Raw genomic sequence first — 26267 nt, 5'->3', positions numbered from 1 at the left:
GTGCGCTATATCAGTGAGTAGGCATGCATTACTCACTTACAAGGTGGCTCTCTGACTATGGATTTTAAGCTATTGACGTTCCAGTCAGTCATGTGCAGGGAGCATGGGAGACAGTACTTGCAGCACATTTTTAATTACTTTTTGAAAATAAGAATTTCAGGTAAGTCACTTTTTTGGGGCTGGAGTGTAACTTTCAGTCTCACTGCTCATTTTAATGTGTCCTTTACTGGCATGGACTTGTCATCTGCCTCTCTACCTGTTTCTCTGGCTCTCCGTCACCATAGTATCTTAGCTGATACTACCATCCTTGCTCTTCAGGGAGCTGACTGTGCTGCATTCTTGTATCTTCCAGAAGGGTGATGGAAAGATAAAGGCAAACGTTTGCCTTTGTTAGTTTAGAGGTTGAAAGGAAAGGAAACACTAAGAGTAGAAGATAAGGAAGCTGAAAAATAGTATTTTAAATGGAAATCCTTAGTAACTTCCCCATGTATCTAAGCAATTTTTTCCATATCTTTTAATTTGTTTTGTGGTTCGTGAGCATTTTCAATTGCAGAGAGTGTATACAAAAGAGAGTCAGGGTAGGTAAAATTTTTATTCTAAAAAGCATAGGGAAAGGTACATTTGCTTGTTTCTCACCTTGGCTGTCTCCTCTTCTTGGCAGAGAAATTTCTCCATGTCTGTAAACAGTGCTGCTGTCCTGCGGTTGACGGGACGAGGAGGAGGAACGGTGGTAGGGGCTCCTCGAGGTCGAAGTTCCTCTAGAGGTCGAGGTGAGCTGTTTTCTGAAGACTGGGATGATACAGTGGATGGGGGAAAGATCTAGGTTAAATTGTCTGAAAATTGACCACCATTATTTGGATAACACCACGAGGGGATGTGGAATTATACAGCCAAATAAAACTGACAAATTCCTGTCCCCAAGGAACTTTCCATTTAAAGGGCCTAACACAGCAGGGGTTGGCGAAGGAGGGAAAGTGCATGTGGGAGAATGAGGGTTGCAATACCACAAGATCACTGGGAACGCAAGTTACATATCTGGTTCCTCTTTTGTGTGTTTATTTTGTTAAATTATATAAATTTGGATTGAAGGAGAGTGATGAAAGGAACAGTTTTGAGGTGGAATATCAAGGAAAGTGTAAGGTTGCTTGACTCAGGGTTGTAAAGAATATCCAATTATATGAGATGGTATTTGAAAAAGTTTGGAGTCGCTTATAAAAGGAGAGAACAGGAGCATTAATTAAGAAGTTGAAAGGGTTGGTTTTAACTTAAATCTGTGGTTTTCAACTGGGGATACGCAGAGGTCTTCCAAATGGTTCATCAGCTGATCTAGATCAGGGGTGGCCAACCTGTGGCTCCGGAGCCACATGTGGCTCTTCAGAAGTTAATATGTGGCTCTTTGTATAGGAACCGACTCCGGGGCTGGAGCTATAGGTGCCAACTTTCCAATGTGCTAAGGGGTGCTCACTGCTCAGCCCCTGGCTCTGCACAAGCCCTGCCCCCACTCCACCCCTTCCCACCCTCTCCCCGAGCCTGCAGTGTCCTCGCTCCTCCCTCTCCCCCCAGAGCCTCCTGCATGTCACGAAACAGCTGATTGGAAGGTGTGGGGAGGGAGTGGGAGGCGCTGACCTGCAGGGCTACCAGTGGGTGGGAGGTGCTGGGAGCTGGGGGGGAGCGGATCGGTGAGCTGCTGATGTATTACTGTGGCTCTTTGGCAAGGTACATTGATAAATTCTGGCTCCTTCTCAGGCTCAGGTTGACCACCCCTGATCTAGATATTTGCCTAGTTTTACAACAGGCTACATAAAAAAACACTAGTGAAGTCGGTATATACTAAAATTTCATACAGACAAGAACTTGTTTATACTGCTGTGTATACTATACACTGAAATGTAAGTACAATATTTATATTTCAATTGATTCATTTTATAATTATATGGTAAAAATGAGAAAGCAAGCAGTTTTTCAGTAATGTGCTGTGACACTTTTGTATTTTTATGTGTGGTTTTGTAAGCAAGTAGTTTCTAAGTGACGTGAAACTTGGGGGTATGCAAGAAACTCAGACTCCTGAAAGGAGTACGGTAGTCTGGAAAGGTTGGAGAGCCACTGACTTAAATGATCAGAAAGAAGTCCTCTATTCTGTGCAATGCCTTAGATAACAAACTGAAAGAGATTAGTGGAGGCATAAGGTCTCTCTTGGCAGTTTATTTTGTTCGCTGATAGCACTTTGTTTTGTCAATTTTACTACTTCACTAAAGTTATTTTCCCTTATTTGTTGGGTCCTTCCACACTGCAGCATTTAAAGCAAATGGGGAAATGTGTCCTCAGATAATGCCAGGGAGGCTCAGGGTAAGGTATAGTACCTGAACTTATTTTTAATTTGTTTTGAAAAACAAAAATATATTTTTATGTTGATAGTAGCCTTTAATTCTCTAGCCTTCATGAGCACAACAATATGTTTTCATATATTAATAGATGTGTTTTGTTGCATATAGAATGCTAGAAGCTGGAGATGGAAAAGACTTCTTGGGTCATATCCATAGCCCAGCAAGTGCCACATTTTTTCCTCATTCTGTCCCATTTAATTTTAAATGTCCCTTAGTCGTGGTATTGCCACTACCTCCCTTGAAAACAGTTTCATAGCTATTGGATGTACAGAAGTTTTTCCCGATTTGGTTTTAAGGTTCCTCTTATTTCTAATTTTCTGTTCTCCCCTGTAATTCTACTTCCTCTTTGCATCTACATCTTTCAGATATTTGTGGACTGCTATCATGTGCCCCTTCTTGATTGTTTAGCTAAGCTGTATGTATTTAGTTCTTTCATTGTCTCAATAGCCGTTCCTGCTGACTCTCTCTAATTTTTTTTTCCATTCAAGTTTTTCAGTATCTCTTTGCTAATGAGTTGCCAAGGACTTATTTAAAAATTTGAGGTACAGTTGTACCAAAGAACGAGAGAGAGGGGCTTTTACTTCCTTGTTTGACATGATGCCAGTGTAGCAGAATTGCATCAGCCTTTTCTGATGCCATACTTCATTCTTAACTGAAGTCTAATTTTCTCTATCTCACCTAAGTGTGTGCTAGTATTACAGCTGTCCAGGTTTCTTTTTCCTGTTGAATATCTGTGTTTTGGACACTTTGCTCAGGTATGTTAGGGTTCAAATTTACAAACAGTTATACTGCATACAGTGCTTGTTGGGTAATCAATAGTCATAGGCTTGGACTTCCAGCTTGCATTTTTCCCCCCAAGTTGAATCTCAGTGTTTTCTGACCTTTTTCTTATATATTGAAACCCCTTTCTATTTCTTTACCCTTCCTTTTTTTTTTTTTTTTTTTTTTTTGCAACTCTTGCATTTCTCTTCCCCTTGGTCACTAACATTTACAATGATCGACTAATTTAGTCAGATTCTGCCACCTGTACTCACAGTAACATACCTACTTTTCAAATATTCCAAATGACTTCAATGGCATTACTTGCAAAGTAAGATACTACTCACTGTGAATAAGAGTGGCAGAATCTGGCTATAATCCAACAATTCTTCAGTTCTGTCAAAAATAGCAATCAATTTTGTCTTTAAAAGTCTTCCCCCCCGGTATTTGATTCGTTGTTTGTATAGGGATAGGCATTACATTTTTGGCATTATAATTAATAGAATCCTTCTTCATTTCTTCTTTGAATATTGCTACTGTATTTCCTTCAGTCTACCACTACCTACCCAGTTTTCAAGATAGCAAAATTTTTGTTCTGAGTTAATCTTTCTTTGTTCAGATACAAGTTCCTTGTTACTTCAGTTGTCCAGACATCTTTCTTGATTTTAATTAATTTCATCCTCATTTGTTTCACCTGCTTTTTAAATTTCCCTTAATCTTTGCATACCATGTTCATTCTGACGTTCTTTTATTGCCTGTCTCTCCTGCCAAGCTTTAGCTGACTTTTTTTAAATTTCTTCGCTGCCTTTTCACTTCCTGTATAGTTTTATTAACCATTGATCATTGAGCAGTCCACTCCAAATCATATTGGCTACTTCTTGTTCTTTGCATTTTTTTTAGGACAGTTACAGTTTTTTGGTTTTAAGGTGTGATTTTAGGATTCCCCAGACAACTGTTAATTCAGGAAATAAACTGAGGTTTCTGCAATGACAGAATTCAGAATTATGCTAATAAACCCTTAGTGTTCTTGAAGCTGAAGATGTATATCAATTAGTCTTTGATGAAAATCTGTGCATAGGACTGATAAGAACATTTAATATGCAATGTAAATGTTTTACTCAAGGATGAAGTTCTTCAAGTGCAGCTCTGCTTTGATGAGTGACTGTAAAAATGGTATTGTAAAATTCTATAATGGTTTGTTGCTCAATGTTAATAGTTCCTTAACAGATTTTCTCATTTCAGAAATAAAATGCTTTCTTAATGTTAGTCTTGCAAACTTAATCTGGGTTCTGAAGGTCATTCTGTGTTGCTTGCAGCTTGCTACTCATCATGAGTAATAAAGCTTCTATAGATCTCATTCTGCCCTTGGCTACACCTGTGCGAGCCTGGTGTCTGGAATAGAGTTGCACAAGTGTAACTAAGAGCAGAATTTGGATCTACAGTTGGAAGTTAGTTAAATTTATCTGATGCAGAAGTGAGAATTAATTTTATTTTCTGGCAAGAGTTGGTGATCTGTGGCCAGTATTAGAAAGTTAGATGGGGAAGAATAGGAGAGAAAGCAAAGGCAGAGTCAAGATTGCTGTTGTAACCTTAATTGAGAATTACATATATTTTGAGTGTTTTTAGACTTTTTTAAAATTAAACAATTTATTAACCTTGTTCTTTAAAGAAGAATGTATTTAAAATAAGGTTACCGTTGAAAATCTTTTTGTCAGAGAATAAATCTGTTTGATGAGAGTCTGCCATAGAAATTATTCTCATCAAAAATATGAACTTTCACTGTGGCTAACTTAACTGCCAAATCTAATGGATGACTAGCTATGAGAGAAATAATCTTTCAAAACACAATTTAACAATTAGCAATAATGCCATAATACCCCATTACTTAATTTGAGTGCATTCCATAAATTTCTAGGCATGTACAAGTGGGTTTGTTGCTCTTACGCAGAAGTTTCTTTAGGCTGTTTTAATAAGTGTCAGTAAAAATGTTGAGTGAAACAGTATTCTGAAGTGTAACTTTACAGTTAAGTTAGCATTATCAAGGCAGCTTAATCATAAAACCTTCTGCTGGAGGGCGAAATTGCTCGTACCCCTAAAATTTCACATTTTGTGTGCTGTCACTTTAGTTGTGACTAACAAGTTTTCTCTGTTCTAAAGTAATACTCCACAAGCAATCCAAGGTCATGCTCTTGAACTTTCTTTCTAATTGATTTGTTTCCCTGGGAGCTCCCTGTGGATTGTAGTTAAGCTGTGTGCTTTGAGTACTGGAATGTTTACATTCATGAAGGAGGGCGTCAGAGAAGGAAAGGATTTAAGTCTTTGTGGACTTAGACTTTTTGTTGTTGTTGCTGTTTTCCTGCTCAAGTAAGAGGTCATAACTGAGGCAGCTTGACCCAGCACTGTGCTGCCTATTTATGAACTGAGGCATAGGGATGCTTTTCCTCCTTTTTTTCCATTTTCACTGCCATTTCACAAATATCTAGGCCATTGACAGTCTGAAAATCTATTTTAAAATATCTCTGAGTTGGGAAAATAAATTACAGCCAGATCAATTTTTACACACTGCTATTATGGCAGTTCTTAATACAATTCGACTACATGAACACTCCATGCGAATTTATTTGTGGTGAGGGGATTAGAGCCACATCAACTTTCTACTTAACGTGTATGGTGTGACTAGAGACCCCTGATTGCCTAGGAGATCTTGGTTCAGTTCTAAGCTCTGCTACAGATTTCCTGTGGGATCTTGGGCCGATAACTTAATATCTCTGTGCCTCAGTTCCCCATCTGTAAAATGGGGATAATACTTGCTTTGTCTTGTCTGTGTAGATAAGCTCTTCAGGGCAGAGACTCTCTTACTATATATATGTACAGCACCTAGCATATTGAGGCCTCTAGGTACTACTGTAGTACAAATAATAAGAGCAATGCTCCCCACCTCCATTTATAGTGTTTTGAAAAACGCCATGTTTTTTGTCCTTTTCCTCTATCTTTGCATTAGAGAGGCTTCTGTACTCTTCATTCTGCCTTTGAGATATCAGATAGGCCTTGTGTTCTGTGCTTTGTCTATTCCACATTACATCAAGACTGTCAGCCTCAGGTACTCTAGACTTCTCTTTCACTCCACTTCCATGAGAAAATAGGGAAGGTTGGAGAACTTGGCCACAGGAGAGTCAATTAGGGGGCAAGCTAGGGTTGAACAAAAATAGTTAACTTATTTTTAAACTCATTTTGCCCTTTCTGCACTAGGTACAGTCTGTTTACAATCATATTTGCTAAAACATTTTCTAACACATTATACAATGCAACCTGTTTTTTAGTCAAGACATGGCTTCAGTATCTTTGACTACCATATGACTGTTTGCTGTTAATCTTTTTTTCAGGGTAATGGCGCTAGCCTTGATGATCTTTTTCATGTATTCTGCATGTGTTCGTAAACCAAGTTTGTCTTTTTGGAGTATAATATAAGGCTAATGTGCTTCAGTGTCAATACTGCCAGTATTCTAGCATGCACTCTGTTTATACTGACCTATTGCATATTACCACATATTTATACACTTCAGTTTTCTGCTTCAGTTAGTTTCTTCTAGTTTTTCTATAGCTCTGTAGAAACTGATTTGACACATCTTGATTATCTTTTCTGTGTGGTACTTATTACGTCTTTCTCTTTTGTGTAAAATCTGTTTGTTTAATAATGGAACTGTTACATAATAGGCCAAGTTTCTTCTCTTCTTCTTCAGTCTGTGCTATTTCACCTCCTTTCCCCGTGTTCTGTGTAGCTCTTCTGTGCATTACTTGGTGTGCTGGACTATAACCAAGACTCCAATTACCTTATTTCCAAATTCCCAAAAGTTATTTCATGTTCACCTTAAACCTTCCCTATTTGGCAGCCTGTTAATTTGTCCTCCTTCATGCACAGCTCCAAACATGGTGATGAAGTATGGTGTACAAGCTTGTGAGAAATGATGTCTCTTGAAATGTAGATGTTAATTTCCAAAATCAGTTGCTTGGGAAATGTTTAGCTTTGAAATATTAAGTGAGTGGATTTAAACACCAATACTATTCTCATGAGATGGAGGAAAGACTTGCCCACTGTCAGGTTGCAGTGTCTCATTAAGGAGAAGATTATAAAATGAGGTTACATTCACATTAGAAAGGGGAAGTAAAGTTCTTCTTACAAACGTTTTTCTTTGTTTTTTTGTCTTTGCAGGCAGAGGCAGAGGAGAAAGTGGTTTCTACCAAAGAAGTTTTGACGAAGTGGAGGGTGGATTTGGGCGAGGAGGAGGCAGGGAAATGCACAGATCTCAGAGCTGGGAGGAAAGGTAACAGAAAAGCCTAGATTTTAAAATATACTGTAGATGCATGTGCTTGGATCCCATGCTTGCACCCTTCATCCACAAAAGATATTTCAGAAAGGCTCTGTAGGAATATGTACTGGTTGATTGTCTTGGAATTTCTGAAGTGGAGACCATATAGTAATGTTGCTAGAATCCCAGCTGTTACAACAAAAACACTGTTCAAAAGCTTATATTGCTGATTACTTGTGGGCATGAACAGAGCACAGCTGTGAGAAACTGAGGTGTTCTAGAAACCGTCATTTCCATTGTAGCTATCTTTGGGAGAAAGTTTGTGTAGCTCTTGGAGAGAGGGCTCTTCTGTTAGTTTTAGCCTTTTGTCTGTTTGCAATGCATTAAGCCTAGGTTTTTAAAGGTATTAAGATGCCTAAAGATCTAGATAGGCTCCTGTTGGCATTTTCAAAAGTATCTGGGCACGGAACTACCCTTAAAATTTTGGCCCCATAGCTCTAGTGAGAGAGAGGAAATGTGCGAGAGTTGCACCTGAAATGATGGCAAGCGTCCAAAGCCTTGTTTGAAACTTTTATTCTGCCTTTCTAGGGGAGACAGGCGGTTTGAAAAACCAGGGCGAAAAGATCCAGGTAAGATATTGTTACTATATATGTACATATGCCATTCTAAACCTTATGTTCCTGGTCTACTACTTTATGTAAGGTTCATGTACCTGGGTCCAGACTCCTCTAAAATGCGCTATCAAAAAGTTCCTTAAAACATTCTTTAAGCTCTTGCTTGTTCTTGCTTTGTTTGAGTCCTCTTCATCAGGAATTCCTTGAGGTTCCCATCTTTATATTGCTTCTGACAGAGAGCAGTTACACATTTTTGAAGTTGTAACAAATCCTCCACTTGAACTTCATCTGGAGCTTGCTGCTTACTTGGGGCAAGCCAGTCCGAACACACACACACGTGTGTTCCATTCTTGGCACTGACTTCAATTTGGTTCTGAGGGCACATTCAAGGTGGCAGTGTTTGTCATGTAGATCCTGAAGTATATGACATCTGACTATCCAAGCAATTCTGTCCACCATACTTTTTGATGGATTTGCAATTAGTCAGGATGCTCTTGCTGTTTTTCTCTTGATATACCTTCTGGAACCTACAACAGAGTATTTTCAGTGAGAGGTTCTTGGCTGTGGAGCTCTTTCCTTTCACAGGAAATTAGTCAGAGCCATTGTCTAGCCCAGAGGTGGGCAAACTATGGCCTATGGGACCGTCCTGCTGGCCCCTGAGCGCCTGGCCTGGGGGGCTAGCCCCCGACCCCTCCCTTGCTGCCCCCCTCCTCTGCAGCCACACCGCGCTGCCAGCGCAACGCTCTGGGTGGCAGGGGGTGACCTCCTGGGGCAGCGCAGCTGCAGAGCCCGGCCTGACCTGGTGCTCTGTGCTGTGCGGCTGTCTCTCCTGGTGCAGCCGCGCTGCCAGACACCGGTGCTCCAGGCAGTGTGGTAAGGGGGCGGGGTTGGATAGAGGGCAGGGGAGTACTGGGGGTGGTCAGGGGTGGGGATAGGGGTTGGGGCAGTCAGAGGGTAGGGAACAGAAGGGTTGTATGGGGGCAGATGTCCTGGGGTGTGTGGGCAGTCAAGAAGGAGAGCAGGGGTTGGATGGGGCAGCTGTGGGCGGTCAGGGGACAGGGAGCAGGGGTCCGGGGGGGGGAAGGGGGGCAGTCAGGAAGGAGAAGGGGGTTGGATGGTGTGGTGGTGGGCAGTTAGGGGTGAGGGATCTGGGGGCAGTTGGATAGGGCAGGAGTCCTGGGGGGGGCCGACAGGGGGCGAGAAGCAGCGGGGGTCGGATAGGGGGCCGGGCCATGCCTGGCTGTTCGGGGAGGCACAGCCTCCCCTAATCGGCCCTCCATACAATTTCAGAAACCCTATGCGGCCATCAGGCCAAAAAGTTTGCCCGCCCCTGGTCTAGCTATTTTTAAGGTACAGTGAAAGAGGTACCGGTTGTCTTATTTGAAGTGTTATAAGCTAAGATGGCTCTTTGGTGAGTGGATGGGGAAGGCTTGGGGCAGAAAATACGTTGCCTGTTGGGAGGGGAAGTTTTCAGAAGCACAAAGGGCATTTAAGGGTCCAGTTACTGTAAGTCAATAGGACCTCAGTGTCTAACAGCCCTTTATCTCTGAAAGCCTCACCCCTTTAGGGTCAGTAGGTGTGTATTGCTAATTTTGCAAGGGTGCCATGGTGATAGGTGTCTTAAAAAAGGCTTGTAATCGCCATCTGATTTTCAAAGCCCTCTGAATCTCCTCTTCAGGTATCTGAATTGATTATCGTGTTGTCTTAAGGTTGCTTAATTTTTTGGTTCCTAAGGTTTTGGCTCAAAAGATAACAAAATTAAGCGAGGTGTCCCTGACTCTGCCCGACCTTCTTTTTTCTGTAGGAGACATTGCTCCTAAGAATGACCAATTAGGGTTCATTTAAGGTTGTCTACATCTAACTTCATCTCACAACTCTTCTGCCTCCCTGTGTCTTCAGTATTTAATCTCTCTGAAAAAGTGGGGAAGTTCAAAAGATTAGCAATTTTGAGTGTTTCTGCTGTGGTGGTAGTTAGGGGTTATGGTTTATGTTTTTGATATTCTAGTATGTAACTACAAAGTGGCCACTGTACTGTTGTTTTGCAGCTCCTTTCTTGGAAATCTGTGGAGGAACAAAACCCCAAACTAACTCCTTTAAACAGAGTAGAGAATTCTTCCAAAGGCAAATGAGGGTAGAAATGGCAGACTGGAGGCACTAGTGGCTACAACAATAACTTGATTTAATGAAATTACATTTATTTTAGCACCGTTTCATCCTGATGGATCTGAAAACACTTAGCAATTTTACCAAACTATGCACAGAATTCACTTCATTTATTAATGAAACCACAGCAGCAATTTAGCAATGCTGATTGACACTACATGTCACTTTAGGATGAGAAGCAGATCTCTTCTAAGTGAAATGGCACGAGGAATTTAGTATGCAGGATGTAATTACCCTAGCTGGAATTATGCCAGGATTGATGCTCCTCTTCCTACAAAGCATGTCTTCGGATCTTTAGTAACCACAAGTGGTCAAGACCGTGGCTTTGTATCTCATCTGAAAGAGTGTGTCCCCCAAACAGATTTCTGAGTTATTGCCTTTAGTATTTACTCAAAGGGAAGAATGCCAACTACCAGGTCATTGACAGAACTTGCTGCTGCACCTGTTTTCTTTCACATCTCTTTCTGGTACTGTTCCAGTCTGATCCTGTTTACTTGTGAGAACAGACAAGATCACATCATGAGGTAATATGGCTGAAGGCCATATTTGTAAACTGTTCAGATTTTTCATATAAAATACTCTCAGGGTTTTAACTATATCCGCTTAGATTTGCCTGTCACTCCTTTAAGGATTTGTGTGTCCGGGAGAAGGAAAATCTTGACTTCTTTCCTTTGTCTCCTAACCAAAAAGGGCTGGTCAATGATGATTTGGTTTGATTTCAACCTTGGTCAGTAATGGAAAAAGTCACTGCTATGTAATGGTCCTTTAGTGGCTTATGTAAAATGATTTGAGGTTAAAAAGATCCTAGTTTCACTTCCTAGTGGACACATTCCTATCACAAAAAAAACAGTTTGCACTGTTAGCAATCTTAGCAAAGAGGTGAAGGACTGAATTGGCATGAAAGTAAATTTATTACCGAGAGATGCTCTCTCAAGTTCAGGGATGAAGTTCATTAGAAAAGGAGTGCAGTGACTGGTTACCATTATCCATGCTAAACCTGACAAGGGATTTAAGTTCTCAATTTTTCACTTTCCACCAACAGCATCTTCTTTGCCCAAACCAACCAATAATAGTGTGTTCTCCAATAAGGCCTTTGCGTGTTCTCTGACCAGATATTCACTGAATCACCAGCTCTTCATGTCCCTCTGTGTTGTGGGTAGTCAAAATATCATAGATAAGTAGGAACTAGAAAGCAGGCAATAAACCACTCTAGAATATTTTGGTAATTCAGAAATCATGGGACCCCAGGAAAATATCTTAGTTAAAAAAAAAAAAAATAAGAAACCCCGTACAAATCGCCCAATAAATAGGATTAATTTTCACATGCTTTATAATTAATTGATATACTGCTAATGATCACATTCTTTAGCATTCAGAATGTGTTTTCCAGTTGATGCGATCAATTCACAAACTGAACAGCAACCCTCAGTCTTGGTATTGATATTCAAGGCAAAGATACACTATTCATTGCAGGAATTACTATGCGAATTGCCATAGACCCTGTGGCTTTCAGCCAGAAATACCCAAAAATGCTTCTCAAAGGCTTAGATTATTTGCCAATTAAACAAGTCATATGTTAGATCACTGACATCTAGAAAAATCACACGGAAAGGCAAATGCCAGTCCAGTTTTTACACAGCCTCTGATCTTAAACAAGTCCATCAGTTTCCAAGCAGGAATGGTGATCAGGAAATACATGTTTTACTGTTAACACATTACAAATGTTTATGATTTACAAGACAATTAGAAAGTCAGCGTTAAATGTGGCAAATAGATTTCCATCTGAGTGCATGTTTATGCCTGTCATGTGAGGAATACTTGAATATTAAAAAGAACATGCTTAATTATTTTCATGAACATTTTTTACCTCTCTTAAACTTGTTGCTTTTAAAAGTTAAAAACAGAGCTATAATGAATGGTTTAAAATAGAATAGTTTTAACGACTGAAGATGTAAAATTCAAAATACTCAGTACAATATAGTCAGAATTACCCTGACTCTAAGGATCCTTATGTTACCTGGGTATGTCCATAGCTATGGTATGGTCTCACCAGTCAATGTCCTTAGTATAGACCGAGATGTATTATTACACTCCTGAATTGCAGAATAATTGAGTTATACAGGATTATGTAACTTAAAGTGGAGAATTGTCAATATATGTAAAGAAGCTCCTTCCTCGTGTTTGAACTATTTATACTTTATTCCATGCTTAATGAAGTATTTACAGTACAATTTCTTGTTCTGCTGCTGCTTTTTAAGGGTTGTCCTCTGTACTTGTAGGATATTGGTTTGGGGCTTAAAAATAGAAAAGGATAAATATAGCACAACCACCCCTCATCACCACCACTTTCCATATCTTGGGGGCGTGGCCAATAATGTTATGAAGAGAAACAGCTGAACTTTCAAGTGCACGTGCGAGACCAACTATGAACAGTGAGGGCAAAGGCAATTTAATGTATTAATACAAGATGGTGTTTGGTGTTACTGTACAGGCACTACAGTGGGCTAAAATATGGTTCCATTATACTGAGAGTGAAAGACAGAATACTGAAAGTATCCATTCTCTATAATAAAACCAGCCCTTGAAGCCTGTAGAATTGTAGGGAAGGGATATGGAAACATTTTCAGAGCAATGAAGTATTTTTGAATTCAGAGATTGGCCACCTGCCCTCCAGTTCTGCATGGACCTCCTCCTTCCTCTGGTACATAACACATTCCTGTGACAACTATAACAATAGTTAACATGGAAAAGTAATAATATTTTAATATCACTTTAGCTGTCTTTTTAATAGAAATTACCTTCTGGAAATGAGGTGCAGCTGGCACCTTATGACAAAACAGCTATCCTACCAGGTTCTCCGTGACCAGAGCCTGACAACCTCTGTACTTCTGGGTTTGAAAAAAAGACTCTCACTAGACAGTGCCCTCCTAATATGGCTTCAGACTATATACCCTGCTGTTGGTCACTTTACAATAAAATCGGCTCCAGTGTGTAAACATAGTTTTGTCTAAATTGCCTAGTAGTGGTTATGCCACATTTATTGCTGGGAAAAGTCATTTAATTATCCTTGAATGGCAACATTTATTTTGATGGTAACTGTTGGTTGTTTCAGTCTGAATACAGAATAGCTATTTTAAAGCCGCATTCCATTGCTGAGAAGCTGTGAATTGACAGCAAACTGTCCACTTAACTGTTAGCCCATTTGATCATAATAGAAATTGTTGCATATAGGAGCACGGTTCTTTCTTCTTGGTATTCTTACGAGGCACTCCTGGCAAAAAAAGTCCCATGAATAAGCACTTGTTTCAATTCTTTTTATTTTAAAATTAATTCAAATGTGTCTGATTTTGTAGATATGATTTATCTATATGCTGTGTGTACAGATATAGATATTTATATTAAAAAGCATAAAATATAAATGGATGCAGTTCTTGGTAGATATAGTGCATCCTGTGGTGCCAGAACTACTCGAAGTGTAAGATGTGCAAAGCTGAGAACACATAAAATTTCACTGTGCCAAGAGACATGAAAGAACATGAATTGCTGTATAACAGTCTGTTTTCTACTGCTGAAATAATTTATTAAATGTTTCCAAATATGAAAATATCTCCACTGTAGCATGTGTGTCACATATATACACTTCAGGATTTTTGGCACTTGCTGTCTTCACAGACCTGTCACAGAGATATTGTATTCCCTTCTGACCTGGTGGAATGAAGAACTGCAGTCAGTACTCTTGATTTCACGTAATAAACAAGTACATCTGGAATGCATTTCACTGCCACTGAAAAGACTGTCAATGGTTTTAGAAGGATGTTCAGCCATCTGAAAATTGATGTAACCATGTACCCAGAAAGTTTTAATGTAAAAGGGTTATAACAATCTTGGAACTACCTCATTGCTGATCCCCAAACTAGTGTAATTTAACCCCAGGTTAGTTTTAGATTAGGTCTTCCATTGTACTGTTGCTGCATATTTTGACGTAGTGTCCTACCCACATACCATTTAATTAGGTTTTGGTCAACTGTGGGAGTCTGAAAGTCTCACACTTCAGGGTCAGTGCAGTTTTAATCATAGTCTAGTGAATTCAGCAGGTAGCATTAGTACTTTCCCACAACTTGTAGTGTGGTACTTGTCCCTGACGTTCTATTCTGTGCAGTTAAAACAGCTTCTCATCAGTTTACATGTGCACTTTATGCTTTTTTACTCTGCACACTATACTGCAATCAAAAGGATGGAGAAAAGAGAGAGCACAAAAGAAAATAGGGGGGAAAAGGAAGGCTGGAAGTTTAACCTGAAAGTTTAATGTAATTAAAAAAAAAAGGCACCAAGTCCAAATTCTATTCTATCAGACCGGTCTCAGAAATCTGGAAGCTGTCAGTGTGCTGTCCATTGATGCGGATCTTCATGTCAGTCCTCTTTGGACTCTTAGAGTCTGCTGCAGCTGGGAACTCTGGAATAGTCTTTTCAAAATTCTCCATCTTGATCTGATATTCCCCTTTGGCACCTCGGGCCAGCATGGAAGCAAAGCGATGGTGTAGAATGATCTCACATGGGAGGTAGGATGTCCTCCTTTGACATGTTTCCCCTGTTCCCTCCTGCATTGCTGAGAGGAAGACTACTAGCTCAAAATGGCGAGTGGTATCCCCTTGGAGGAGAACACCTAGAGGACTAGATGGGGTAATGGAGTGGTAGTAGGTCAGTGGAAAGATAAAGAATGGACACTCCTCAAATGTGATACTGTCCAGGTGGAAATCCACACTAGTTTGATGCAGCTGACCATTCTCCTGTTCTTGGTAAAGAATAGCTGAAACCCGAACGCTGGTGAGTGGGCTGGGACGAGTGTTGGCCACCTGGAACATAAGGTATGGCTTGCCCTCTGTGTGTGCCACTACTGCAGAATGAGTAAAGCGGATGGAGAAAGCTCGATTCTTTGGACGGGCAATCTTTGCCACAAAAGCACCTACATAACAGGAAAGAATGAATTAACTATAATCATGATGGTCAGGTTAGTTTCTTACTTGTCCGCAAGTTGTATGGAATGGCCCATGAGAAAAGGAGGAGGCTTAGTGGGATGGACATACTACTGTTAACTATCCTCAGACTGCTTGATTTCAAATTATTAGATCTAGTCTACACATAGTACAGCTCCCATCATACCAAAAGTTGCTGGTACCAGTTTCTATTCTCAATTTATTAATAAAATAAATCCACTTTTTTTAAAGAGCCTTGGCTTTTTCCATGAACTTTTTTGTCTCCACAATCTGTTAGCATGTGTAAAACAGTAATATTTGGAGAATGAGGGTGCAGTTGCAGGAAGAGATGTGCTCCTTGATTGATGAAGATCCACTCCTTGAACTGGCTATGGTATATAATTGTGGTCTTTCGTTTAATGAAACTGTTTAAAATACAGTACACTAACCTTTTGCACAGTATACTATATTTGTCTAAAATTATTCCATAGTTCAGCCATTTTAAGTAACTTTAAACTAAGTACCACTGGGATTCTAAAGTGTTCTTGGGTGTTGGCTACCCATGGATACTTAACAATAAAGTGAAGGGGGGTAAAAAAAATTTAGCCAGTTTTAAACAAACTAGCTAAAGTTTTGGGTAAACCTGTGAGAGTCTGTATCAAAACAAATGGATTTAAACCTCAAATTAATGAAAGGTTGGAAGAAAGAAGTTGATAGAGGAAGATGGAGGAAAATAACTCGTTGGAAGTGTCAGGAGAGGAGCTGCCGTAAAGAGCAACACTTTCTGGTTTCCAGTACAAATCCTGAAATACTGTTGTTCAAGTGCCTCTCCTTTTTATAGGTCTTTAACTGCTTAAAAGGAGTTGGATTATAATTGACAGCTATAAAGCTGTTTTGAAGTTGAAATTTCAGTCTTGTTGTTGTTCTTTTAGTAACTGGCCCTACTCCTTTTATGTCCCATCTGGAAGCACTCATAATGAGATTAAGAATTTTACCAAATCTACTCCCTGTATGTGGTTGAAAGGACCTACCCTATTTAAAATTGTGAAATAAACCTGATTACCTGTGATGAAGGCCTCCAACATGAGCCCCAGGACCATCTGTATGGCAAGCAGGGCGATAGCACTAGGACAGTCCCCACTTGGGAACATAGTGCCATAACCAATAGTGAGCTGTGTCTCCAGGGAGAACGAGAAAGCAGCTGTAAAGCTGGTGACGTACTTAACACAAATGGTGTGGTTGTCAGGTGGGGCATCATGATCCAACTCCAGGTCCCCATTCATCTCAGCCAGGAGGTACCAGAACACTGCAAAGACTAGCCAGTGGATGACAAAAGAAGCAGCAAAGACTAGCATCATCCATCGCCAGCGCATGTCCATTAGTATTCCCCAAGCATCTCGTAGGTATGCCAGACCTTTCTTTTGGGTCCCATCAATCTGTAGTGTGCTGTGTCCATCTTTAGTCACCATCCTCAAGTGCCTTTGATCCAGGAGGGGGGCACTAGATTTGGTGGTGGTGCTGTCTATCATATCTGATCTCATCTTCTGAAAACTAAAAAGAGAAAATTCATTAAGCTCCTGCATATTTGTATTTCAGCTAATCTTCACAGATTCTGGCACATCAGCCAGGGACGAAATACTACCTGCACCCAACAAAGGATGTCTTAAACATTGCAATCCAGAGAAGATTGATTTAGGAGTTTTGGAGTGGAATTTATCACTGCTTTTGTGGTAACGATTAGTTAAAAAAGACTAAGTTAAACATCAGATTACTTTTAAAATTTCCCCTACCTAGTCATTTAAACAGAGTTGTCATATCCCCCCCCCCCCCCCCAATTTATATTTGGGTCAAATACCTGTGCTAATATGGCAGATTGGCAGCTGTAGCACTGCAGCTTGTGTGGAAAACAGACTTTAATATTTTACATCTGTGATGATAGCAATTAGATGTTGAGATTCATCTTAGCAAAGCAATATAGCAATCTAAAGAATAATAAAAAGGTAATATTTAACTACAGTTCTTCCCCTTATCTGCTTTCTTGGGGAAGGCTGTGTCTCGCCACCTCACTTCTATAATTCAAAAATTTCCTCACAGATGTTCCTGACTTTCTGCCTCTTTAAAATTACCTTTACCTCTACCAACCGTATTCTCTTATTGACTAGAATTTTGGTACCTGGGGGAGAGCCTCTTCTGCTGAACATACTCAGGCCACTGCTGATGTTAAGCTGTATTAAGAAGGGGATAGAGAATAATACGGAAAATATTATGTCATTATATAAATTGATGAGAAGTCCTCCGCTTAAGTACAGCATCCGTTTTGGTCACTTTAACTAAAAAATAAAACCCTCCAAACCCCACTGCAACAACAGGAGGGAAAAAAAAAGTTTAGAGAAGTTCATGGAAATTTTTAAGTAAAGGTGAAGTTGCATATGAGGGAATATAAAAGTCAAGAGCCAAAAATTGCAAATTGTGTGCCTTATACGTCCTACATTCATATTTAGGATCTTAAGTAAGAATAACCTTTTTTTTCAGAGGTGCCAAGCACCTTCAGATCCTATGGACTTGACTGGGTGCTGTAGATGTTCAGCTCCTCTGATAAGCAGTTCGTTAGGAGCTGAACTATGGGCACCTAAGTTTAAAAACTTTTGGCTTAAGAGACTATTACACTTGAATAGAAAATTAGTTTTATATAAATACTGAATGGGAAAGAAATCCTATTGGGAGCTCCTATTGCTAGTTAGCTCTTCCCATAAAACAAGAAGACACACAATTAAAAGCCATCAAATAAAAAACTCTGTTTTTTAATCCATTGCATTAGTTAATGATGACACTCACTGCCACTGGCTAGTGTAGAGGCAAATTGATTTTGAAGAAATAAACAGAGTTAAGCAGTTTCTCTTTATACAAATGGTTCAGGTCATAAAGATGTATAAGAGAGGATGTGCAATTAAGTGGGTTATGAAGATTCACACCTTTTTCTGAAGGCCTTGCCACTGTACATACCAGGCTAAAGGGATCATTGGCCTAGTCCAGTATGTCAATTTTTATATTCACATTAGTAGCCACCAGCCTTAGTTTGAATACCTAGGATTTGACCTTTTCATGGTAAAATGAGGACTGTTTTAACAAAGATAGAAATGACTATCTCCTATTTGATCAATGGCATGTTGATCCTGGAATTGGTCCTGTAACTCATTTGATTTATGAGTTTATGATTTGTTCTGGATATTAAATCTTCATATGTAGATTTAAATATGATCATTACCATATCCTGGTGAGCATCGTGAATAGATCTTTTACTGTCTTCTTTGCTTGTGGTGGTGGGTTCCCCATGCATACAAATATGTTTTACTTCTATTTGGAACATGCATCCAAGGGGCTTGAGGAATAACCGATGGTTTGAGTAGGATCTTGGGGCTTTTTTCCATTTTTTTATTCTCCATTCTCCTATTAAGTACAGTTGTTTCCTTATCTCCTGCAGTGAATATGCCACAACTATATAACGGCTAAGATCAGGTGTTTTTTTTAATGATTCTAATAGTTTTTTGAAATACAAGACAGACACAATGGGCGAGGTAATATCTTTTATTGGACTAACTTCTGTTGGTGAGAGAGACAAGCTTTTGAGCCACACAGAGCTGCTTTTCAGGTGGTCTTTATATTTCTGAAAAACAAGGCAGAATTTTCTTAAATAATGCGCCACTCCTTCCGCCGTGCACAGAGCATGAGTAACGATCTGCTGAGTCAATCATTGGGAGTGCTGAGTACAGTCTACTCTGCTAATAACCCTAATCCTGGCCTCCACGGACTGCCCTCCAATGAGGCTATTCAGTCTATATTAGTTCAGTCTTTGGGGTGCTCCACAGCTCTGCAAGAATACAGTTTCTGGTCTTGCAGCAGTGATAGGAAATCACAAAGTAAACAGAGTAAAATCTTCGAAGTGCTTTAGGTACCAGGAATCAGCTTTACTGGTCCGAAGAGCTGAGTGTTGCATTAAGACTCAGAATGGCCTTGTTTAGTGCCTTGAGGGGGATTATAGAATGAGTATTATGGCTAGTCGATAGGAATGATGGGACTGTGTGCAGAACAAATTGGAGCCAGTGCCTCTTTATCATCTTAGATTCTTGGAATAAGCTGCGGTCTTGAGAAACATGTACTCGATTACTTGGAAGGAAGGTGAATATGTGTAGACCTTTGGGACCTTATGCCTTTGGGATAAACCATATGAGTTCTTGGAGGAAAACTGTTTTTGTGTAAATTGTTATGGCGTCTGGAGGGCAGTTGTTATGGCATGTTTCACGAGTAGTTTGGGCAATAGAGTACAGAGCAGAGCTACTCCTTAGAAAAAACTAAATCTAGTAGTGACAAGCAATAACAGGAATCCTCAGAGTATTATATACCCTTACAAATATAGAATAGTTTTTTCGGGTTCATTTTCCTCCCCCATATTCTGATAAAACAGCACACTACAGTAGAGCACTGTCATTTCACTACAATGCAGAGCACAATCAAGATCAGTTTGAAGCTTGGTTGATACAGCGACTTGATTATTTGATTACTACTAATGGTTTATTAATATTGATTTCAACCTCTCCTGCATCCAGCTTTCTTCATTACATCAAGTTGTTTCAGACATTTTCTATTAGTGAAATTCCAGTACTGTAACTATCTTGAAGGTATTTCAGAATGAAAGAATAATATCTCCATCTTTATTAACCTAAGCAGTGCTTTTCACAGCAGTCTCTTATCAATGTCACTTCAGACTTTAACAGCGAGATTGTCCTGGTGAGGATGATAGGCTGCTGCTGTAGTCCCATTTGGCCTGGAAAAGTAGTCCTTTCTGTGGTAGTGATTATAGTGTCAGGTCACTAATCAGTGGTGCAGTGAATAATTCTTAAGTACATGAGTGAGACTCCATATTTAATGTTTATTAAAAAATAACAACCAGGAGGGCATGAACCTATTGTGTCTTAAGTTAAATTAGATCACGGGACAAAGCTTCTTTGTTGGGATGGATGGAGAGTCCAAAAGTAGTGCAGCTGATTCAGGATGAGAAGAGTGTTTCAGGAGGAGGGGGGAAGCTAAACTAACAGGCTTAGGTTTTGAATTCTAAATCTAGAAAGTCTGAGGATTTCCTTTCTTCCCCCTTCCCCCCCGCAAGTGTTCTTTGAAAAGCAGATGCAACTTGAATGTATTTGAGAAGTCAGACGAAAGGTAACTGTTCACTCTCTACCTACTTCTCTCCTCTCCCCCTGTTATTCCCCCGCCTCTTTGTCAGATGATTTACATATTTTCTACTTTCCCTATTCATAGATTGATAAATTATAAGATCAAGAGGAACCATTGTGAGCATCTAGTCTGACCTCCTGCATAACATAGGTCATAGGACTTCTATGGGTTGATTCCTTTTTGAACTAGATATCTTTTAGAAAAAATCCAGTCTTGATTTTTAAAGTTTCCAGTGATGGAGAATTCACCACAACCATAGGTAAGTTGTTCCAATGGTTAATTACCCTTGCTTTAAAAAAAAAAAAAAAGTTGTTTCTAGTCTGAATCTGACTAGCTTCAACATCTGTCCATCAGATTTTGTTATGCCTTTGTCTGCTCTTGTTCTTGCCGGTTCTTATCTCATGAATGTGCTTGTCAGTTACAATCAGGACATGCTGCCTCAAGACTAGAAGAGCTACTGCTACCAAAGAGATTTTTCTCAACCTCTTCCTTTGCATCCCCTTCCTTTGATATATTATTCCAGTGTTTGCAGTCCTTCCTCTTATGTTGCCTCTTACTTTTTTGAGAATTAAGTGATGGTTATTCAATCAGAAGTGTACATGGCATTGCTTCTTTCTCTTCTCCTTTTATTTCTTTTCTTTACCTCCTGTTCACCATCTTGTCCATTCCTCAATCCAGTTTCTCTGATAAATCAATTGAGTTGAAGCAAATCATAGCAGGATAGCTAGAGCTAACTTCTTTAAGCATCAAGGTAGTTCATGCTTTATTTTCTTTTCCATAGCAGATCCCAAGTGGCTTTTTAATCGAATCAGATTTTTTTCTGGTTCTTGGCTCCCTGATGGTTTGTCCACAATAAAGCCATCCTCTGCAGCTGATTAATACCACTTTAGCATACCCCTGATGTTCATGTAATCAGCTGCTACTTTCCACTATAGAGTTTAATGGTTACAAGAGTACATGGTCCTGAACCCCTATACTCTGCTTCATTTTGCCAGTTTGAATATATGTTCTTGTGCCCTCTGCTCTGTGGCTCTTCAGCTGAAGCAGTTTGGCTGTTTCATGCCACTCTGGTTTTCTAATCTTTCCCTTGCTTCTCTAGGCAGTTCATGCTCAGCCTCATTCCTGTGAACAGGAATATTCTGACACCAAATGTGTCTTAAGATTTGTTCTTCATATCTACACCCTGACCGAGGACATTGTACCAAATGCACTTTCAGGCTGTTCTCCTACAAAGGTTGTCACCACCTTGCTTTGTTGTTAAGGCTTTTGAATAGTTTCTCATTTGGATCAGAGTTCCAGCAAAACATTTTCAGAGTGCTACCCTAGCTTCCCACTCTCCACTACATCACTTGCAAATTCTATTTTAATTGACTTTGGAAAGCTTCTGAGGTAGATTGTACTGTTTGGAGTCTAGTTGGTGTTCACAACAAACTGGTGTAAGGAGAAAAAGGCTATGAAAGAAGGAATTTGCTAGGAGTAACTGCACAAAAGCTCACAGTTATCGTTCTAGTTAGCATAGACTTCAGTTTCCTTTTAGCTGTGTATTGAAGCATGATTCTGAGAATATTAGTGGAGTCCTATTGACTAATGTGCCACTGCTGTGAGGAGGTAAGTAAAATCCAAGCTTATATTACGTGAGCACAAATGACAAAAAAATGTTTTATACCTATTTCAGATTTAATTGGCATTTCTATAACTTAAGCAGCGAGAGCTCATGTTTACTGTTGTTGAGGCTTTGTGCAATTCATGGCAAAATGAACCTAAATTCTGCAGTAAGGTCTCTAGATTCTGTGGCAGCTTCACTTAAATTTTAATTTAACAGTCTGCACAGCAGTGTCTGAGGTGTTTGACATTAAATCCAGTTTATTTAACGCAGTCCCCACACTTCATATTTACTGTAGATTTTTGTATTAGGAGTGCATAACTGCATCATAGAATTTGTCAGGGGAAGCTGGGAAGGGAACAGTTGGTGCTTTTGGCATCTGTGGAGGCACAGGGGGGCAGTTTGGTTTGTGGGATAATCACTTTAGCTGGATGCTTGTGGTTCAACTATCAGTAGTAAAACTGCTGATATTTAAACATCAATGTTGTCTCTAGGTTTCTGTGTTAACACCCATTGAGATGAATGGGGGCAGTTAGAATAATAGCTCTGTCATGTGAAGTTTCTTGCAGAATTAGGAAGGCAAGGTGTAAGTTTTTACAGTTGATTCACATTTTCAAGATTTAATTTGCACCTGACAGAGCTAAAATAACTTAATTTCTGCAGCACAGTTCTGTGGCAAGGCATAAATTCCAGGGCAGATGCCAAGGCCTGTATATTCTGTGATTCTGAGGCAGTTGTTGGAGGTAAAAAGGGAGAAGTAGCAAGATATTCTCCTGAGGTAAAGAAAGTGTAATAGATACACTGAATTTTTAATTAAATTTTAAACTGCTGAAAGACTTTGAGGTAAAATTGACGGTGGGGGTGGATGGGGGGAGGGGAGTTGTGTTTACATTACAATGTAAACCAAAAGCAAGCCTTATTGATTGAGATTTTGACTAGCTCAATATTGATATGCTACTGTACTGCTTAAAGCTGTTAGACCATTATTTCAACCATTGATTATGAAGTGACATTTGAGTGCCCTATACTATCTGGTCTCCTTCAAGTTGTTAGAAAAGCCTTACCAAGAAACTGTTTAAACTTCATCCCATAAGGGAAATATTTGTGAAATCTCTTAGAGAGATCTGGATGCAAAGTCCTAAATAAAGGTTTATTATTGGGCACTGGGGGAGATCAGGAGAGTTAGGTGGGGAGCAAGGAGCTGGTCCACAAACTCTGAACATTTGATATTTAATATCAGGATAAAATGGGCCCATGTTTACCTCTATTAGCTATCCATCTTTGTAACTTCACATTTTCTCAAATGCTTCCCCAGTCCTGTGTGCAGCAAACTATCCCAGTGACCTATATGAGATAACCAGTCATGTTCCAGACCAGTGCAATTCATGCCTGGTGGTAAATGCATGATGCTCCTAAATAGTTGCCTTCAAATGAACAAAACACAATCATGCTAGTTCATAGTGTGACACTTATTTCATAGGCACACTCAATTGGCCATTGACAGATCTTTGAAACTGACCTTAGTCATAAGATCATCATGTAAAGCTAGATGTTTACTGGGCTCTGATAAATGCAGTGGGAAGGTAGAAGGGTGAGAGGAGTTTGGTTTTCTGGAAAAGACCGTAACTAGAGAATCAGGTCGAACCACTATTTTTATTTGAACCAGAACTTAACCTGAACCATGGTTTTGTCCTATGTACTGAACCTGAATCAAAACTGAGCTGGAAAAAAAATGTGGGTTACTGGTGAAAATAAAGGTCCAGCATTTCTTAAGCTCAACATTTAAAAAAAAAAAACAAAAAAAAAACTACTGCGATCTTATTTTCATTATAAAACAACAAAATAACAATTAGACATGTGATTGCAACCAGAAAGGCCTTCCCCAATATAATGAGAAAAGACTAGAAGAAGGCTAGCCCAGAAGAGTAGTGAAAGAGAGAAGTTTAGGAGCTACCTGCACAGCACATGAGAGAGCAGGGGGCCCAGAGATAGATGTACCATCTCTGGGTACATCTCCACAGCAAAAAAACCCCCAAAAACATAAATAAAAAACACACAAACCCACAGCAAGCCTAGGTTCTGAGACCCTCCCACTTCCCTGGGTTTCAGAGCCCCCACTCTGGCCTGAGCCTGAATCTCTACACTGCTATTTTTAGCCCCATGAGTCAGACCTGGACTCTGAGACTTGGTGCCACAGATCTTTTACTGCTGTGTAGACATACTTTGAGATTTCATCCTGGTAAGAGAAGTGGAATGCTCCTGGTCCCAGAAGTTAAAGATAACTCTTCAACATCGAGGAAAGATAATGGCTCCCCAACCTATCTCTGCCACAGACAGACGATCTCCCAGCCATCCCAAACCCCAGGGCAGCTCCTCCCGCCAGTTGCCCCACTTGAAGCAGAGCCGTTGCCTCAAACTCAAATTTATTCCTTTACCACAGAGGTCTAGTTTGGAAGATGGTATTTTAGTTTGCTCAAACAAATTGTTCATTTCGAAAATTGTTTTCTGACAACACAAGAACTAGGAAAACTCATGTACAGTTAAAAAGTAAATAAATGGTCAAAAATGAAGATAGTTTCAATAAATTTCAGCTTTTTAAATTTTCTTCCATTCTTTTGGATTGAAATTTGGTTTGAACCAGTTCAGACCAGTAACCAAACCACTATTTATTTACTTTTAGTTGCTTGATCCAGAACCGAACCCAAACACACTGAATGCAACTGAACTCAAATCTGAACCAAATCAAAATAAATACCGGTTTGACTCTCTGGTCTTTTCCCATCCTCAGCAATAGTTGATTACCTTAGCTTCAGTTGTATGCATCTGCTGAGCATTGTGAAGTTTCCTTCCAATGCCCTTTTCTGCCAGGGTTCTTAATGATGGAAAGTTTGGCTTCCCTCTTATGCCACTGTGGGCATTATCAGTTAGAAAAAGGGTTCATATTTGAGAAGAATTACAGAAATATTTTGTTTAAGGTGATATTCCAGCAGGGAGCTTCAAAAGCAAAAGCTCTCTCAGCTTTCTTTACACAATGAAAATAATTTGCATTATGTTTTAAAAGTTAAAATTATGCTATTGTAAATAACTTTGTCAAAAAGGTAATTTTATCGTGTACTTACCAATGTCTTTGTAGCTTTTATCAGTGTGCAGGGGAAAGGGGGAGAGGTTTTGGGTCCAAAAAGTAGACTGCGGTAATCTTATGTTCTTGTCCCAGTACAGGCAAGAAACTTTCCACAATTTAGTTTGTAGGGATCTCTTCTTTAAAATGGGTTTACATGTCTCATTCCTCTGTTTATAATGCAGGGGGGGTTGGTTTTCATCTGAAGCTGATGTGATTGGTCATTTTGTCTGCAGGGGGGCCAATTAGCTCTGATCAGGTGGAAAAGAATGCTGGTTTGTTAGGAGGGCTTTCTTTATCCAACACAAACCCTAGCAGCCGAGGAGAAATCCTCAAGAACTTATTTGGAGAAGGGCTGCGTTCCCCCCTCCCACTAATCAGGATTGGTCTTTAGGTTTGCATAATCTTACTTAAGGTTTTACTTGGAAGTTCAAAGGGACAAAATTCCTCAGAACTTTTTCCTCCTATAGCTGCTTTAAAATAGGAAATGTTCTCTAACATTTTTTCCTAACTAAAGTCAAGCAGAATATATTTGGGTGGAGATGGGAATCTTGTATCTAATGTACTCTTCCTGTGCTTCATTACTTTCATTGGGTCTCTTACACCTGAGTCTTGTTAGCAAACGGTGTGGGCTCCACCTAACAGTGGATATTGGTGCAGCCTAGTCACAGTCACTGGAGACTGTAGATGATTTGTAGTCTAATGCTAGTCAGAAGATGTAGATCCTGCCCTTCCTGTTCCATCTCCATACTGCTCCTTTGTAAAAGTATTGAATTACTCATGGGATTTTCTTTAAACTGTGATGAAACTATGTAGATTAGAGGAAGTTTCTGTGGTTTGAAAATGTGGTGAAACTGATTCTGGACAATAAAATGCACCACTCATGCACTTACATTCTGGTGTCCCTCAAATTTAGTGTTGAGTAGAACAGCTGGCTAATTAAAACAATTTTAGCTGAAAATATGCCTGTGGTGTCCAGCTTCCAGCACCACTAAAATGAGCTGTGAGGATATCTTTGTGATGAAGTTCAGTGTTTTACATTTTTTTTCTTTGTTAGCTGCTGATGTGAGGACTTTGAGCGAGCGTCAGGCATAAGAGGATCTGAGAAACAAAGGCT

General features: G+C 39.7%; 2 protein-coding genes across 9 annotated transcripts in view; one reads left to right on the top strand and one right to left on the bottom strand.

The window, feature by feature from the left end:
- Window positions 1-26267, top strand: part of GIGYF2 (GRB10 interacting GYF protein 2) — a 143743-nt gene that overhangs the window by 50011 nt on the left and 67465 nt on the right. For 5 of the 6 annotated variants that reach the window (XR_007358252.2, XM_048862709.2, XM_048862706.2 and 2 more), the window contains 3 exons: window positions 662-770; window positions 7354-7465; window positions 8039-8079. Coding sequence is in view for 5 of the 6 variants with exons in the window: in XM_048862709.2 (XP_048718666.1) it covers window positions 662-770; window positions 7354-7465; window positions 8039-8079 (262 nt within the window). In the remaining variant the exon portion in view is untranslated. The remainder of the gene's footprint in view (window positions 1-661; window positions 771-7353; window positions 7466-8038; window positions 8080-26267) is intronic. The other variant, XM_048862708.2, reaches the window with a different exon arrangement.
- KCNJ13 (potassium inwardly rectifying channel subfamily J member 13) lies at window positions 13791-25457 on the bottom strand. Of its 3 annotated transcripts, XM_048862711.2 has the most exons (4): window positions 25152-25457; window positions 17374-17425; window positions 16264-16751; window positions 13791-15190 (listed from the first exon to the last, which is right to left on the bottom strand). In XM_048862711.2, the coding sequence occupies exons 3-4, from the start codon at window positions 16739-16741 to the stop codon at window positions 14568-14570; spliced, it is 1101 nt and encodes a 366-aa protein (XP_048718668.2). In that variant the 5' UTR covers window positions 16742-16751; window positions 17374-17425; window positions 25152-25457; the 3' UTR covers window positions 13791-14567. The 3 variants fall into 3 exon arrangements, with proteins under 3 accessions (XP_048718668.2, XP_074988371.1, XP_074988372.1); XM_075132270.1 differs by lacking the exon at window positions 17374-17425 and having other exon boundaries at window positions 25152-25456; XM_075132271.1 differs by lacking the exon at window positions 17374-17425 and having other exon boundaries at window positions 14852-15190; window positions 16422-16751.

This window comes from Caretta caretta, chromosome 9 (assembly GCF_965140235.1).
Source record: "Caretta caretta isolate rCarCar2 chromosome 9, rCarCar1.hap1, whole genome shotgun sequence".
In the NCBI taxonomy this organism is placed as follows: Eukaryota; Metazoa; Chordata; order Testudines; family Cheloniidae; genus Caretta; species Caretta caretta.
The sequence above is the reverse complement of the archived record's forward strand: the minus strand, read 5'-3'. Positions and strand labels throughout refer to the sequence as shown.